The sequence below is a fragment of the Apteryx rowi genome, unplaced genomic scaffold (assembly GCF_003343035.1).
Source record: "Apteryx rowi isolate R43461 unplaced genomic scaffold, aptRow1 scaffold_301, whole genome shotgun sequence".
Classification (NCBI taxonomy): domain Eukaryota; kingdom Metazoa; phylum Chordata; class Aves; order Apterygiformes; family Apterygidae; genus Apteryx; species Apteryx rowi.
The window spans coordinates 604,740-619,997 of NW_020449431.1; the positions used below are offsets into that span (position 1 = coordinate 604,740).

At 37.1% G+C, this 15,258-nt stretch overlaps 1 protein-coding gene across 1 annotated transcript in view; it reads left to right on the top strand.

Moving 5' to 3' along the window:
* LAMA2 (laminin subunit alpha 2) overlaps window positions 1-15,258 on the top strand; it is a 288,465-nt gene that overhangs the window by 163,118 nt on the left and 110,089 nt on the right. The window contains exons 25-29 of the mRNA XM_026070008.1: window positions 404-592; window positions 683-921; window positions 5,695-5,812; window positions 10,116-10,250; window positions 10,912-11,036. Of these exons, the coding sequence (XP_025925793.1) occupies window positions 404-592; window positions 683-921; window positions 5,695-5,812; window positions 10,116-10,250; window positions 10,912-11,036 (806 nt within the window). The remainder of the gene's footprint in view (window positions 1-403; window positions 593-682; window positions 922-5,694; window positions 5,813-10,115; window positions 10,251-10,911; window positions 11,037-15,258) is intronic.

Genomic DNA, 15,258 nt, shown 5'->3' on the forward strand with positions numbered 1-15,258 from the left:
TGTAAGCCACTCAGGGGAAAATGATTGAAATAACCCTCCCTTTGGATATTATACACCTCCGTCTCTCTGCTTTATTCTGCACTTTCGATATTTCTTGGTTTGGCTTATGAGASTGTAACTATTCCTTTCTCTATGCACAAACTTTGGGAGCACTAAGATGCACACAATGAAATAGCTAACATTTTGGTTTTACTGTAGTACAATAACAAATTGCTGATGGGTATTTCTGAGCACAGCCCTTATCCCCAGATAGCTCTACAAGCACGTACTGCTATTTTGTACCACACATGCATTCATCAGATTGCACACAGGTGCAAAGTGTAGTTCCAACATATGCCCAGAATTTATTTTTGGCTAACTGAAAATGAGATGCCTTTTTGTACTTTGTAATTCGCTTTCTTAGCTCACCACTTACGGAGGGAAACTGAAATATGCAATCTACTTTGAAGCACGAGAAGAGACGGGTTTTGCTACTTATTACCCCCAAGTCATCATCAGAGGTGGACCTCCCACACGCACGAGAATTATTGTCCAGCAGATGGCTGCCCCTCTGATTGGGCAGCTGACAAGGCATGAGATAGAGATGACAGAGGTAATATTTCCATCTGCTTCATTCCAGAATGTCACCAGTTGGTTCTTTTTAGTACCGTTACTAGTCTGGTTTTGTATTACTGTCTTTTAGCATGAATGGGAATATTATGGTGATGACCAAAGAGTCAGAAACACTGTGCCCTGGGAATATCATCGTGATGACCCAGGAGTCAATAAGACAGCCTCCCAGGCAGACTTTGCGTGGAAATATTATGGAGATGACTCAAGATCCAGGAGAACTGTATCCCGGGAAGACTTCCTGAATGTGTTGTATGATGTTCATTACATTCTTATTAAGGCTACTCATGGCAATATCATGAGACAGAGCAGGTAACTATTTCATGCAATGGTATGAAATAATGCAGTAGTCACAGATTACCCAATAGAGCTTCCAAACTGAATTTTTATTCATAGAGTAAACTATAAGCAGTTGCTGAGAGGAGAGGGAAATTTTATTCAATTAAAAATTTAAATCATAATAGGCAAATTAGATCTTTATTTATCAGGATCCTAGAACAGAAAACACACATGAACACAGGCATCCTGAAACAATTCCGTAGTATTTTCTTAATAAATGTCTACTTTATGAAAACATGAGGCTGTAATTAAATATGAATGTAGCATATGAAGGAGTTTTCTCATGTAAGTTGGTACTGAATAAATAGCTGAAGATGAACAGAATACTACTTTAATGAAATGATACTTAATCCAACAGATTAGGATCACACAATTTCAATATTTTCCATATTTTCTATTCATGAATTTACTCATGAATAACCTGGATGATGAAATAGAGAGAATGCTTACTAAATTTGAAGTGAAATTAAAAATTAAAAAGCAATATAAACACATTAGATAGGTAGCAAGATTAGAGGAATAATACAAAAAAATTGGATGCACTCTAAAGTCTCCTGTAAGATTTAACATTCTGAAAAGAGTAGTCAATTGAACAAAGTAGAGAAATGGAACACAACATAATTGTTTTTCAAAAAAGGATCTGTTGTTTATAACAGATCACAAGATGAATGTTAACCAGTAGTGATATTCTTTCATGAAAAATGCAAATATTAGAGTTGAATGTATAAATAGGTATGGCCTGCAAAGCGTATGAAGTAAACTTTTAGTTTCACCCAACACTAGCAAAGTCTCAGCATCTAGTTTTGGATATTGTGCTTAAGGAAAAATTAATTAAAGAGTTCAGAGGAGAAAAGTGAACATGATCAGAGGTCAGAAAACATGACCTTTGAGAAAAGATGTAAAGAACTAGATTTGTTGAGTAGTTAGAAATGCCCTAAGATGGATGAAATGTTGTCACAAAAAGGAAGAGAAGAATCAGTTCTGTGCTGCCATGATGCCTAAGTCAATTAAGAAATGAGCTTAAACTTCAGCAGGAAAGATTCATGTCAGAGATGAGAGAAAACTTTCTGGAGATAGCAGTGTCCTGGCATAGATTGCCTAGACAGTTACTAAGGTCTTTTGATAATGAAATCACCATATCCTTCCCAAACAAACATTATTAGCAAGAACACAGGAATAATTGATCCTGTCTTGGATTGGAGAGAAATTAGGTAGTCTCCAGAAGCTTTTTATGATTCTATGATAAAAGTGATGGACTAAAATTATTTCTAGATTTTTAGGTTACACACATGTCTGTAGGAACATGATGCTTAGAGTTTATAAGGGTGAATAGTAGGTGCAGTTACAATGCAAGTTTGCAGCATTATATGAGAGCAAATGCAGCCATTGTTGTTTCTATTGTTTTTATTTATAGTATGTCATTTAAAGAAAAGTATCCATCCAGCTTGTGCAGGCTAAATGCTGCATATAACAATGTAAAATATACATCAATATTTTACAGTAATTTTATTTATTTTTGGCATAGTCCATTTAGGATATTATATCACAAATACAGGGTATTACCATAGAAAGAGGTATGAAAGTAACTCTAATGCAACATGAAAAATTTGAGAAGTATTATCAATGTTTTATGTATTTTCCCACACCCCACTTACACACGATATACCCTAATTCATCTGTGCAGGGAAAAGCTGAATGCTATCCTAGCTCATGCATCATAAGCAAAGTTACTTAAATGGACTTCCTTTTTCATAATTTTGTTCTGAAATGCGTATGACCATCATGACTGAACTATGCCTGCACTGTAATACACCACCATTTTATCAAAGCTACTTAGTAATGAAGCAGGTATCAGACAGAACAGAGAATGACTTTTCAATTTCAGGGTGGGCTTGCCAGGTGGCACTTAAAGAACCAAAATGTATTTTTACAGCATCACATTTCAGAACCTGTAACTTTTTATATGACAGCAGGACTTAGTGAAGAGTTTATCTGTTCTTTCCAGTAACTCTCCATCTGAAGTCATAACTTTGCATATAGTACCATATTTGATCTGGAGGTGGTTATGTTACAGCAGATTTTTATGATCTCTGCCTAGTTACATAGGTAGCACTCATCATATGACATCTGAGACTTCAAGTGGAAAATAAACAGCAGGAATACATGAATTTTTTTTCTAGGTAGCACCTTGAATGATTTCAAAGGAAGTTTTGCTTACAACCACAAAATAAATCCTCCAAAATGTTCTTAAAGGTTAGCGGGATATTAGCTTGAATAAAAATTACAGGCTTTTATTAAAATTAGGTCGAGACCCTCTAAAGGACAATATTTAAGCAAATGCTCAACTTTAAACATATGTTTGAATTAAGTGACTTAAAATAAAGCATTTGCTTAAATAGGGTGATATGCTTTCTAAATAAGGGCCCTGTTCTAAACTAGAAAAGCTTCTGTTCCTTCCTAACTAGCAGCAAAATAAGAGGCAAAAGAAACTAGGGACAGCAGAAAGGGAATACTATATATGAAGTCCTTTTAATTTTGTTAAATTTTTTAAATGTGCCTTAGCTTCACTTCTTTCAATTTCTGCATTTGAAAGCTGCAGGTAACTGATAAACTGTAGGAAAACCTTTTCTTACAAAAGTCAAAGCAGTGGCAGGAAATGGAAACATAGAAATAGCTCAGTTGGAGCATTAGCACTTTATTAGCTATATAGTTTAACAGCAATGCTACTGTTGTTTCTGCTTCAAAGCTGCAACATTACTAGTGATTTAGAGATTTCTGCTCAGAATCCAAAGCCAAACATTTTTCTGCTATTGTGTTCATTTTGTTGCCCTCATTTTCCACATTCGCCACTCTAAATAGAAACATTTCTTTTATTAGATTTTGTTTTGCTTTTCAGGCAACTGGGCTGTGATAATAAATTAGTTTGAATTGGAAGTATGCTTTCAATTTGACTGTGAATTATTTCAATATCCCTGACGCTGATCAGGTAGCAGTTGTTAGACTGCTTCCTATTAGACACGTTCCAAGAATCAGCCAAGCCTGACCTTCCTTAAGTAACATTTTCACACAAACAACAGGTAGCTTTGTGGTCCCAATGTATATTATTATGTAAATTTAGCTTTCTGGCAGTAAATAGTTCTTTGCAGCACACAGACCATTGCCTCATCCTTGAAGATGAGGGGGAGGCAGGTTTCATTCTGTTTTTCTATTAAATGTACAGAGATTTCAATGTAAGCTTTCATTGACACATCAGATGTGAATGTTTTTGCCCTGATTATTTTGCAGTCTTCTATTCTGATACAGCTTTGTTCGTATTGAGTGTTTTTGTTCCATTTCCCTGTTTCACTGAACCCCTTTCTTCAAGCAGTAAAAGTAAAAAGGGAGCAAAGGCTTCAAGTTACTAGGTTATTTAGGCATGTTGCATTGACACAAGGTATTAAGAGGTAGAATTCTGGTAACCTAAGGTCAGTCTCAAAAGTCTCTCTTAGTTCAACAGTGGATGTTTGCTTTTCCTACAGTCATCCTGACATTGGTGCCTGTATGCCAAGGTGCAAAAGAGGAATCTCACCCAGTAGTTCAGTAATCGAGGTTTGGGAGTAAGTGAATGGACTGTGAGCATGAACAGGAACTGAGTATTTCTATGAATTTCTCTGTGTTAACCCCCATACATAGACGCTTAATGAGTAGACTGTAGCAGCATTAGCTATGTTTATTCAACTAATTATTACAAGATCTTCATGTTTAATGCTAGGAGAAAGACAAACATTTTCTCATAGATTGGCATTATATTTTGAAACTTTAAAATTTACACTGTTCTACCCTTTTTATTTATGAAAGACAGTAAGGGTTTTCAGATTATAATCTAAACAAATTTAAAAAAAAAATAAAGAGGTAAACTAAAAAAAAGTTGCAGTCCACTGGGGTTAACTGTACTGCGTTAGAAATTATGTTTGCTGTCATTGTCCATGATTTACTTGACCCAATTCGGTAGGTCAGTATGCATGCTGGGAGGACAGGGAGTGGTTGGAAGGCAAGGATATTGTTATTAATACAATCAAACAAATATTTGGAAAGTTAAAGTGTCAGAAGCTCTACCATGAAACCTATCCCTTTCTGACATTAACAAATGCTGCTGTGTTGAGATTTTTTGTTGTTTTAAATTGTTTGCTTATGTGTTCAGATGATCCTAAGAAAAAAAATGCAATCTGGCTACAGATCTTAAAATTCTTGTTAAAAAGGCAACTCTCCAATGCCTTTGAACTCTGTTCTAGAGCTCATTAGCTTGCTTTAGTTACTTGGCATAGATGTTATTTTTTTAAATAGTAGTCTCAAATAAAAGCTCATTTAGTGAACAATTTTATCATTGTACCTCTGAGAATCATGAATTGGAACTTCATTTAGTATGTGACTTCGATTTCTTAATGAGTCCCTCAAAATGAGGAATCAGATTTCAGCTTTGTTAATAGTTTGGTTGTAGAGAGAGAGAAAAAAAGAAAGAAGTAGAATCAAGCAGAAGAGAAGATTTATTTATACTATTGCCTGGAAAAGAAAAATGAGACTGGAGGTGGTGTTTGTTTTCTTTGGAGAAGCAAAAATAGTGCTGTTTATCTCCTGTAGACCAAGAAGCCTACAAACCGCCAGCTAAGGCTGTTTTCTCCCATGCTAGCTGACTATGAACTGGTTTTGAGTTAGTGCTTGACTAAGCCTATTAGAGATGTTTGCTCTTTTTTTTTTTCTTTTTTTCAGGATTTCTGAAATCTCAATGGAAGTTGCTGAAGACGGCAGTGTGTCTGGAATGAGTCCTCAGGCTTACTTGATTGAGAAATGTGACTGTCCCCTGGGTTATTCTGGTTTGTCCTGTGAGGTACAGTACTGACCTAACTTCCAGTAAAAGCCTTATGCCTTATTTGGTCCACTGATTAGTAAGGTGTGATAAGCGGTTAGGGTGGATTTGTTTAATTGGCACCAACTCTCTTTTAATTTAGTTACCTCTATTCTTTCTCTCTCAGGCACTGTTCTTACAAGGAATTTGAGCATTTGTTTTGCCTTAAGCAAATATGCCACTGAAACCATGGCGATGACTCAAATACTTCATGTATAAAACAGTGAACTTTACTAGATTATCTCTGAGCCTAATTGTGTGACTGATGCTGACTAATAAAGCCTTTGTGAAGAGATGAGGGCATAATACAATAAAACTATGTTATTATGTTATGGTGAGGTTGATATCTTCCAAAAGGCTGAACTACAAGCATCATGTTATCGTGACCATGATTCATGTAATCCATAGGAAACAAACAAACAAACAAACACAGAAAGCCTCTATGTCCAATTAAAATAACTGATTTTATAGCATACTGATAGCTGTAAGTAAACTACAAATTAACGTTTGTAGTAGTGAATAATGAAAGTTTATATACTGTTTATTCCTGGAGAGTTACTGATCTGATGATTGAACAAAATTCAGCAAAATAGTTTTTAAAAAAATGAAAACAAAAAAAATTGTTAAAAGAATGTTATTAAGATTGTAGCATCAGGCACTCAATACAGAGCTGTGTAGAATGTTAAAATTCTACTTTAAAATTTTCAGTTTGCCTTGTCTGATATTTAAAATTCCCATATAAAGTCTTTAATAGCTATATGATTGATTGAAATATACTTTAAAAAAAAACTAAAGTACATTTCAATTTTAACTTCTTAATTTTTATAGTATAATGAATAAACTCAAATAGCAGTAAAAATTAAAAAGAAAAGTCATTTCAAAACAAAAACTTGAAATAGTTCATTCTAAAAAGTTGTCAAAAAGGGGGGGCATTATTTAGAACCTGTAGGTTCATCACATAGGTCTTTCCCCTTGAAACTGTTAGGATAGTGTGCCTTGTGGACCAAAACTAGTAGGATGCAGGTTGTCCATTTTGCTTTTATTTTCTATGCTTTACTGCCCCAAACAGCACTGTGCTGCAAATGCATTGAAAATGTAGATGAGAACCATTCTGTAGCATGTCTGTGCTTCGTGAAAGAAGCTTCATGGAAGATGATTTCAGTTTTAGCAAATGTCTGCTGAGCATGTTCAAACTGTCATTTTTCTGAAAGCTTATATTGGTCCAAATAATCTATGAAAATACATTGAAAGGGGCCACGGCATGCTGGCAGTTATCCTTCCACTATACTCACTGACAATTATTCTTCTTCCAGTGCTGGTATGGGACTCCCATAACAAGATCTTGCTCAGTCCGTACTCAAAAGCTTCCCTCCTATCAAATTTCAGTGTCCACTGTATGAGGGATGGAGGAAAGCTGTTAGTGAGGAATAGAAATCAGATTCCTGGACCATGGTCAAAATAGTGTATTTTGCTTTAGTCTTAGAAGCAGTTGAATTGCTTGTGGCATAAAACAAAACAAAACAAAACCAATGGAAACATCTGTCCTGAACAGTTAAGTTTGGTAAATTTCTAAGTCACTGAAGGCTGAGCTTTGCTGAGAAAAGTGTTGGTCAACTAAGGGTCTCTGTGCTCGTAATACTTGTAGTTTATTTATTCCTTACTTATTTAAATATTTTAATGCTGCATGGTTCAGAAGCGCCCAAGTTTTACAGAAAATCACCAGACTTGTATGCTTTTGTAAAATTTATCTTGTGATAGTTACCATAAAAAGTGTTTAAGATGTAATACTTTGACTGCAGTATAGAAGTAGTTAATCAACAATTGCGGCAGTGCTCCTGATGGTGGGACTGGCAGTCTGTGTGTCTGCAAAACAGCAGGTTTTCATTGTTAAGTAGCACCAGGAGCTCCACATGCTTTTGTTGCAAGTGCTGGATGGAGGTAGCAGGGAACAAAGCCTCCAGTATTCTGCAAATCCCTCAGACATCCTGGCTAAATGGGATCTTGTAAAGGGATCCCCCAAACCAGCAGTCAGGGAGTATTTGGAGGGAGTAAATGAATGAAGGGAAAGATGCATTGTATCTACGAGACCTCAGCTCGCTTCAGATATTGTACAGGATGGTATTGTGCAGGGAAGGAGGCAGCAGAAGCAATCGGTTCATAGGGAATGTGTCAAAGGAAATGAGTGAAGACATTTCCTTTGCACACTTTTTGTGTAAGAGCATACACCTGAACGTCTATAGATACATACACATATATGAAATTAATGTGCTCCAGCATTTGCTCAGAAGTACAGGCTTTAAAAAAAAAATTACTGTAACAAATTGCATTTCCCAAGGAAAATATATGATAATGTAATTAGAACTTTATTTTAATTCACACCCACCAGGGGATAGAATAAATGTCTCAGTTGCAACCTTTGCACTTCGTGCTTAATTGTGCAATCTTTCACATGCTCATAACTTAGTTTATTTTTAGTGTGCTCAGTGAAGGTTATGATGTGTTCTGTGAAGGTTTATTTAATTTCAACAGGGGAAAAAAAAGTATGATACCCAGGCATTTTTTAAGCAAATGCTAACAGGATATATGTGTATGTATTTATTTCATGGTTTATCCTGTAATTGCATTGTAGGGACTAAGTGCACAGTGTTTTTGACCAGAAGTGACATGCATATCCAATTTTTTTTATATCCAAAAGCAAGCTGAAAGAAGAGTGGTAAAAGCTTGCCTAATAGCTACTTTTGAAAAACTTCCAAAGTAGTAATGAAAATATAGTTTGCTTCATCTTTTGTCTGTATCCTGGATCATCTCTATTAAATCAAAATAGATGAAAAGAGCATCAAATGCATATCAGAAAAATGAATTAGAGAATAGATTTGAGGATGTACTGCATATTTATACACCATTCCTAAATTCACTCAGTGCTTGTAAAGCTGTGCTTTGTACCATTTTACTTTTGGACAAGGACTCTTTTGGGGGTGGAGAGGAATGCAAAAAAACTAGGAAATTATAGTAAGAAACAAAATTACTTTCATTTGAGATTATTTATCTAAATTGGAATTCCACACAAACCATGAAAAAGCAGATAGATTGTTTCTATGCTTCAGGGATCTTAATGTAGTCTAAGTCAAAATAAAGGGGAAAACAGAAGTGAGTTAAATTACTTTCTTCTGTCTCTAAAGAAAATAATTGTGTTTATGCTTTATCCATAACTTAGCCTCCTGGATGTTTTGGCAATGATTACAAAAGTGATAATAAAAAGTTCCTTACTCCAGATTCTCTTTTGTTTTCTTTTACATCCATTTTATTGCTGTGCGAAGGGAGTCTTAGTCACATTCTTTCTAAGAAGCACAAATTGTGATCAACAATCGGAAATGACCTCATCAGATAGCCTTCATAGGATCCTACCACCACTAGGTGGTAGGATTTATACATGGGATGAGTGACTTCTCTGTATGCACTTACTACCCTAATGGTCTGAACCATCAGAATGGTCCTGTTTCTATTTTTATGCTGCCATAGCTGTGTGCTTTTGGAGAGCTATGTAGACACTTTGATACATTTGCATAATAAGTCTGAAATAAAGATCAAGTGCTTTGATTTTGCATATGTCAGCTTTGCTAGTAATTTTTGGTTTGCTCTCAGAGTTTTATTGCCAAGCTAGGGTAGGGGAGACTCAGTGATAAATAAGTTTGATTTGGGGCTAATAGTCCCAAAACAGGTAAAACCTTTATTATTTTGAATTCTTTACTTTTATAGTCTTTCAACTATATAGCTATAAGTAATGCAGCCATGCAGCCATTTTTTGATGAGTATCATTGAGCTTTTGCTTGTTATCCGTCAGGCAGTATGTAGGCAGATATTAGCTTGCTGAACCTGAAAAATGCACCAAGGACAAAGGAAACAGAATCGTCGTGCTTGCTCTCCACAGTCCAGCAAAAATTTTATTTTGAAAACAAATCTTTTTCTCAAGAAATGAAAGGAAGGATGCTTGATGCACAGTGAGAACAGTGAGTTATTCTGCATCTGAATGAAAGGTCTCTCAAGCTGTAATATGAAAAGCTTGGTGCCAGTGGAGTGCTCCAGGGATTTTTCAGCAATGTTTCCAATTAGGGCTGGCTCTTGTTATTTGTAAAATACTGTATATTGTTTGTAACACAGCTGGAGGCCTGTCAGCTTCTTTTCACAACTTATAAAAGCTGGTGATGGGAAAGATGAGCTTGCAACACTCCCCATACACAATCCACTCTGTAATAATATGTTTTTCTCTGCATCTTTTTTACTGTAGTCATGCTCTTCAGGATTTTATAGGCTTCCTTCATCACCTGCAGGAAGGACACCTGCTCAGTCCTTGGGCACCTGTGTTGTGTGTCAGTGTCATGGACACAGTAATATGTGTGACCCTGAAACATCGATTTGTCAGGTATTAATCTTATATTTCTGAATTTGTGGACTAGGTCAATCTGAATGTAAAATTCATAAGTTGTGTCACAGAACTGGAAAAATAGAGGACAAATTTTGTATCCAATTTTACTTAATAACACTGTTGAAGTTACTGGAGCAAAAAAGTGAACCATCTACCTTTAAAGATTTCCATACTGATTTTCCTGAGTTAACTTTATCCAGTGCCTTTTTACCTCTGAATTAGTATTTGTGTATCAAGAAAAATTAAATACCTGCCACCTAAAGATGCAATATACCTTTTTTTTTTGGCAACAGATGGTGCACTGCACTGCTAGGTAATAATACACGTGACCTGATACAGTAAGAGGGAATTTTAATTGTTTATTTCTCCTGCTTCAATGTCTGGAACATAGGAGGGCAGGACAGATGAATTGGATAAGCAATTCTGTAGGACTACATCTGGCTAGCTACAGGCCTCCATTCTTTCTCTGTGTAAACCCATATGTAACACAGCATGCATTTGATAGATGCTTAAAGGAAGCAGCCCCACTGAGAATCATATCAGACAGAGAGAAATTATGAATCCAAATATGTTTGAATCCCTTAGGCTGGGAACAAAATGTTTTCTGCTTTCTTGTAATTATCAAATACAGCTTTCATTCTGGCTCCTTCCTCTGCAGCACTGTCAGCACAATACTGCTGGTGACCACTGTGAGAGATGTGCACTGGGATTTTATGGTGTTGTCCAAGGCTCTCCAGATGACTGTCAGCCTTGTGCTTGCCCCCTGTCCATTTCCAGCAACAAGTAAGTAAGCAAACTCATGTCGCAGAGTTGCCTTTTCAGCTAGCAATAACTTATTGTTTCGGGCTCACTCTGTGTCCTCTCTCAGATGGCTACAGAAGGACTGTGTCGTGTAGAGCCATACTAAAAAGTTTCCTATCTACTTTTGCTAATTGATCTTCCGTTAAAAGTCAGAAATTGCTCCCTTGCTAATTTGTGATGAATAAATTAATAAGTGGTAGAAAATGCAATACTCAACAGATAATGAATGTGTGTTATAAAGGTATTCTCACAAATGAAGCTAGAGCAGAGCTCAAGTACAATTTGGCCACAAGGGAGCTATAAAAAGTCTTATGCTCATATATTATGTTGGTATAAATGTATTACAGTGCCTTTCTTGCTCCACTATGGAATTTATTGATTCCTTATTTAATGTTACATGAGTTTTAGGCAATTTGTGAAAGATAGAATAATTTAAAAGCAATATAGTTATTGCAGCATAAATTTTATTGGTCACTTTATGTTAATGAGCCTTGCCACCACATCTCTGCATGTGTTCCCAGCAGATGATACTTTAGCACTTGTTTGTTGTTGTGCTGAAAAGCTCTTAATGATATTTGGAGCCATACCATAGTACGGCTCTGAAAAGGTTTGTGCTTCATGATGTTCTCTTGGAAGATTGGAAATGTTCCTTAAAATAATTTTTCTGTTCTGTGTCTGTCCTTTAGGCTATTATAGTGGGTACTTCAACCAGTATATATCCCACAAGATTTTCTTCTGTCTTCTTTTTATAATTTTGAGGTAGATTTGTTTTTTTGTTGTTGTTGTTGTTTTGAAGGAGGGAATTCTGTTCTCAGATACCAGTAGCTGAATACATCATGATCTTTCATCCAAAGTGAATGTTTTTAAGAACACTTCCAAAGCTCATAAATACCAAATTGAGAACAGTCAAAACAATTATAAAAGGGATTTAAAGAATTTCCCTTTATCTCAAGACAGTTAGAACATAGCCTCCATAGATCTTTCAGTAGACTTGAGTACAGTTTTCTTCTGCGTTGAAACTTTTTTTGCAAGAACATTTTCTCTTATAGATTGGTTATGTATTCTACTTACGAATGTCAACCTAAGGACATTAATGTTGCAAAGATCAAGATCAACCAAGCTTTTCAGCTTTACATATTAACCAATACACTGTAAAAAAGACATTGCCTATTACTAACCAGCAGAAAATGCTGAAGATGTCATTCAATCCCATTTTTTCCTAGGGCTTGAGAACTTTTGCTTGCCCAGAAATACGAGTTTCAGATCAGAAAATGAGCATAACTCTTCACCCAGGTGATTATGGCACTCTGCTAGAAATTACACGTTCTCTAAATTGTGCTCCAGAAATTACTTCAGTATTTTATCTAATGGCTAATGGAAAGCACAAGAGTGGATGTTTCTGAAGTGCTCTACAGTTAAGAAATGTGTATAGTCCAAGTAGTGCATGTCCTGGACATGCACTCAAATTGCTGAGACGCATCAAGAAGGAATGAGAACAAGTAAAGCATCAATCTGAGGGAGACTGAAAACTGGCTGAACTGCCAGGCTTAGAGGGTTGTTAGCAGCAGCGCAATGTCCAGCTGCAGGTCAGTCACTAGTGGTGTCCCCCAGGGGTTGATACCGGTGCCGATACTGTTTAACCTCTTCATTAATGACCTGGATGATAGGATCAAATGCACCCTTACCAAGGTCGCAGATGGTACAGAATTGGAGGGGTGGTTGATATGCTGCCATTCAAAGGGACCTAAGCATGCTAGAGAAATGGGCTGACATGAACCTCATGAAGTTCAGCAAAGGGAAGTGCAAAGTCCTGCACATGGGGAGGAATAACCCCATGCACCAGTACAGGCTGGGCCAGCCAGCTGGATAGCAGCTTTACAGAGAAGGACGTGGGGGTCCTGGTGTACAACACATTGAACATGAGCTAGCCATGCACCCTCATGGCAAAGAAGGCCAACAGTATTCTGGGCTGCATTAGGAAGAGTGTTGCCAGCAGGTTGAGGGAGGCAATCTGTCCCCTCTACTCAGTCCAGGTGAGGCCACATCTGGAGTGATGTGTCCAATTATGGGCTCCCCAGCACAAGAAAGACATGGACCTGCTGGAACAAGTCCAGCTAAGGGCTGCAAAAATGATTAAGGGAYTGGAGCATCTGCCATATGAGGAAAGGCTGAGAGAGCTGGGCCTGTTCAGCCTGGAGAAGGCTCGGGGGGATCTTATCTATGTTTATAAATATATGATGGGAGGGTGCAAGGATGACAGAGCCAGACTCTTCTCAGTGGTGCCCAGTGACAGGACAAGAGGCAATGGGTACAAACTGAAACACAGGAGAAATCCATCTGAACACAAAAAAACACTTTTTCACGGTGAGGGTGGTTGAACACTGGAGCAGGTTGCCCAGAGAGGTTGTGGAATCTCCTTAGAGACCTTAGAGATACTCCAAATCTGACTGGACATGGTCTTGGGCAACCTGCTCTAGCTGACCCTGCTTGAGCAGGGGTAGTTCCACCAGACAATCTCCAGAGATCCCTTCCAAACCCAACTATTCTGTGACTACTTCATGCAGCCATATGGTCTGCATGACTGTGAATGTTGCTGTGACCTTTTATGTCACACACACATAAAAGTTATCATGAGGCTTGCTTGTTTCAGGGCCCTCATGGGAAGTAGGTGAGTAATACCTACTCTGAGGTTAGTAAATACACTTAATCGTGGGATAGTCATTCAGTTTCTTAGAGCTGTCTAAAGAGGAATCAGATCTGTGTGRGTCCCGAAACAGAACGGCTTGTTTTTGTAGAGCTTAATTTGCCTCTGGACATGAGGGACGGGTTTTCTATTTCTGTAGCTGTAGCCATCAACAAGTTAGGTACCTGTATAGTCAATGCAGAGAGATAGACAACTTCAAGAAACTATACATCCACCTATGTTAAAACTGGAGGGAATCACCACTGGAGAGAGAGGGAGTGAATGTGTCTTTGTGCCTGGCTGTGCATCTCTGTGTTTCCGCTGCTGACAGAGGAAGCCTAAACAGTTGGCTTAGACTACATGCCTGACTTTTAGATGGATAGGATTAGGTGGGATCCATTCCATAAAGCTACACAATTAGGTGGAAAATTAAGGTGTCATACCTTAGATTTGTGTGTGCTGTGCATCTCGGTGAAAACTTTTCAAGATACTATTGAGGGAAAAAAAATCTAACTACATGCAACTATTGTATGATAGTTGAGTAATCATAATCTTCATGAAACAGATGGCAAATGATTCAACCTCCTTGCATGACACAGACTGACATAATAATTTTTTAAAATTAGCATAGTGCATTTATTTTTATTTATGAAATTTTACAAAACTCCACTAAGGTTTTAAGTTTTAAATACTGTTTTCATACTTCTGTACAATCAGCAGTCAGTTTCAAACATGATGAGCTGAAAAAACAGAGAGAATGAGTTGTTTCTGAGGGTGTGAATCTATTTTTATGGAGTTGAAAATGTGTTGGATAATGAGTTTGTGAGTAGTAGATCAATTTGTTTACTTTTTCTTGCAAAGGTGTAATTTTATTACTCATTCAAGCACTATGGATTTAGTGCATTATAAGCAAGTTAGAGTAGGATGCTCACTGTACTGTACCAGGAAGGAGTCCTGGGCTCACCCTGGCCAGCTCTGTGCTCTTCTGGTTTTTCTCTTCCACAAATAGCTGAATGAGTTTTGCAGTACTCCATCATTTAAGTATTTAGTTGTATTTCTTTTCCCCTCCCAACCCTTGTTTTTTGTTTTAACTGTCTGTGCAGGCACCTAATGCACTAATATGCCAGCAGCAAGCAACTTTACACAGTTCCCATAGATACACAATGCAGTCACTGGTTAGCCAGTTATGCCATGGCATAATAAAAATAATCCAGTGTCTTCTCTGCTTAAAATATACACAACCATTCCATGATCATAAAGAAGGTAAACTTCAGGGTTTTTTTCTCTCTAGGCCAGTCCCCCCCTTCTTCAGTATGTCCTTCAGAAGATCATTCGCTACCTTTTTTTTGGAAGATTCCACAGGGCTATGTCTTCAGTTCCTTTCTCCCTCTTTATGCCTTACCTTTCAGTAAACTTTTCCTGGCTTATCTCTTGTGATTCAATCTGAAATCTACATCAAATTGGACAGACTGGATATCTGTTCACCCAGTTTCTTAATCCTTAGTTTCATGTCCTTTCCAT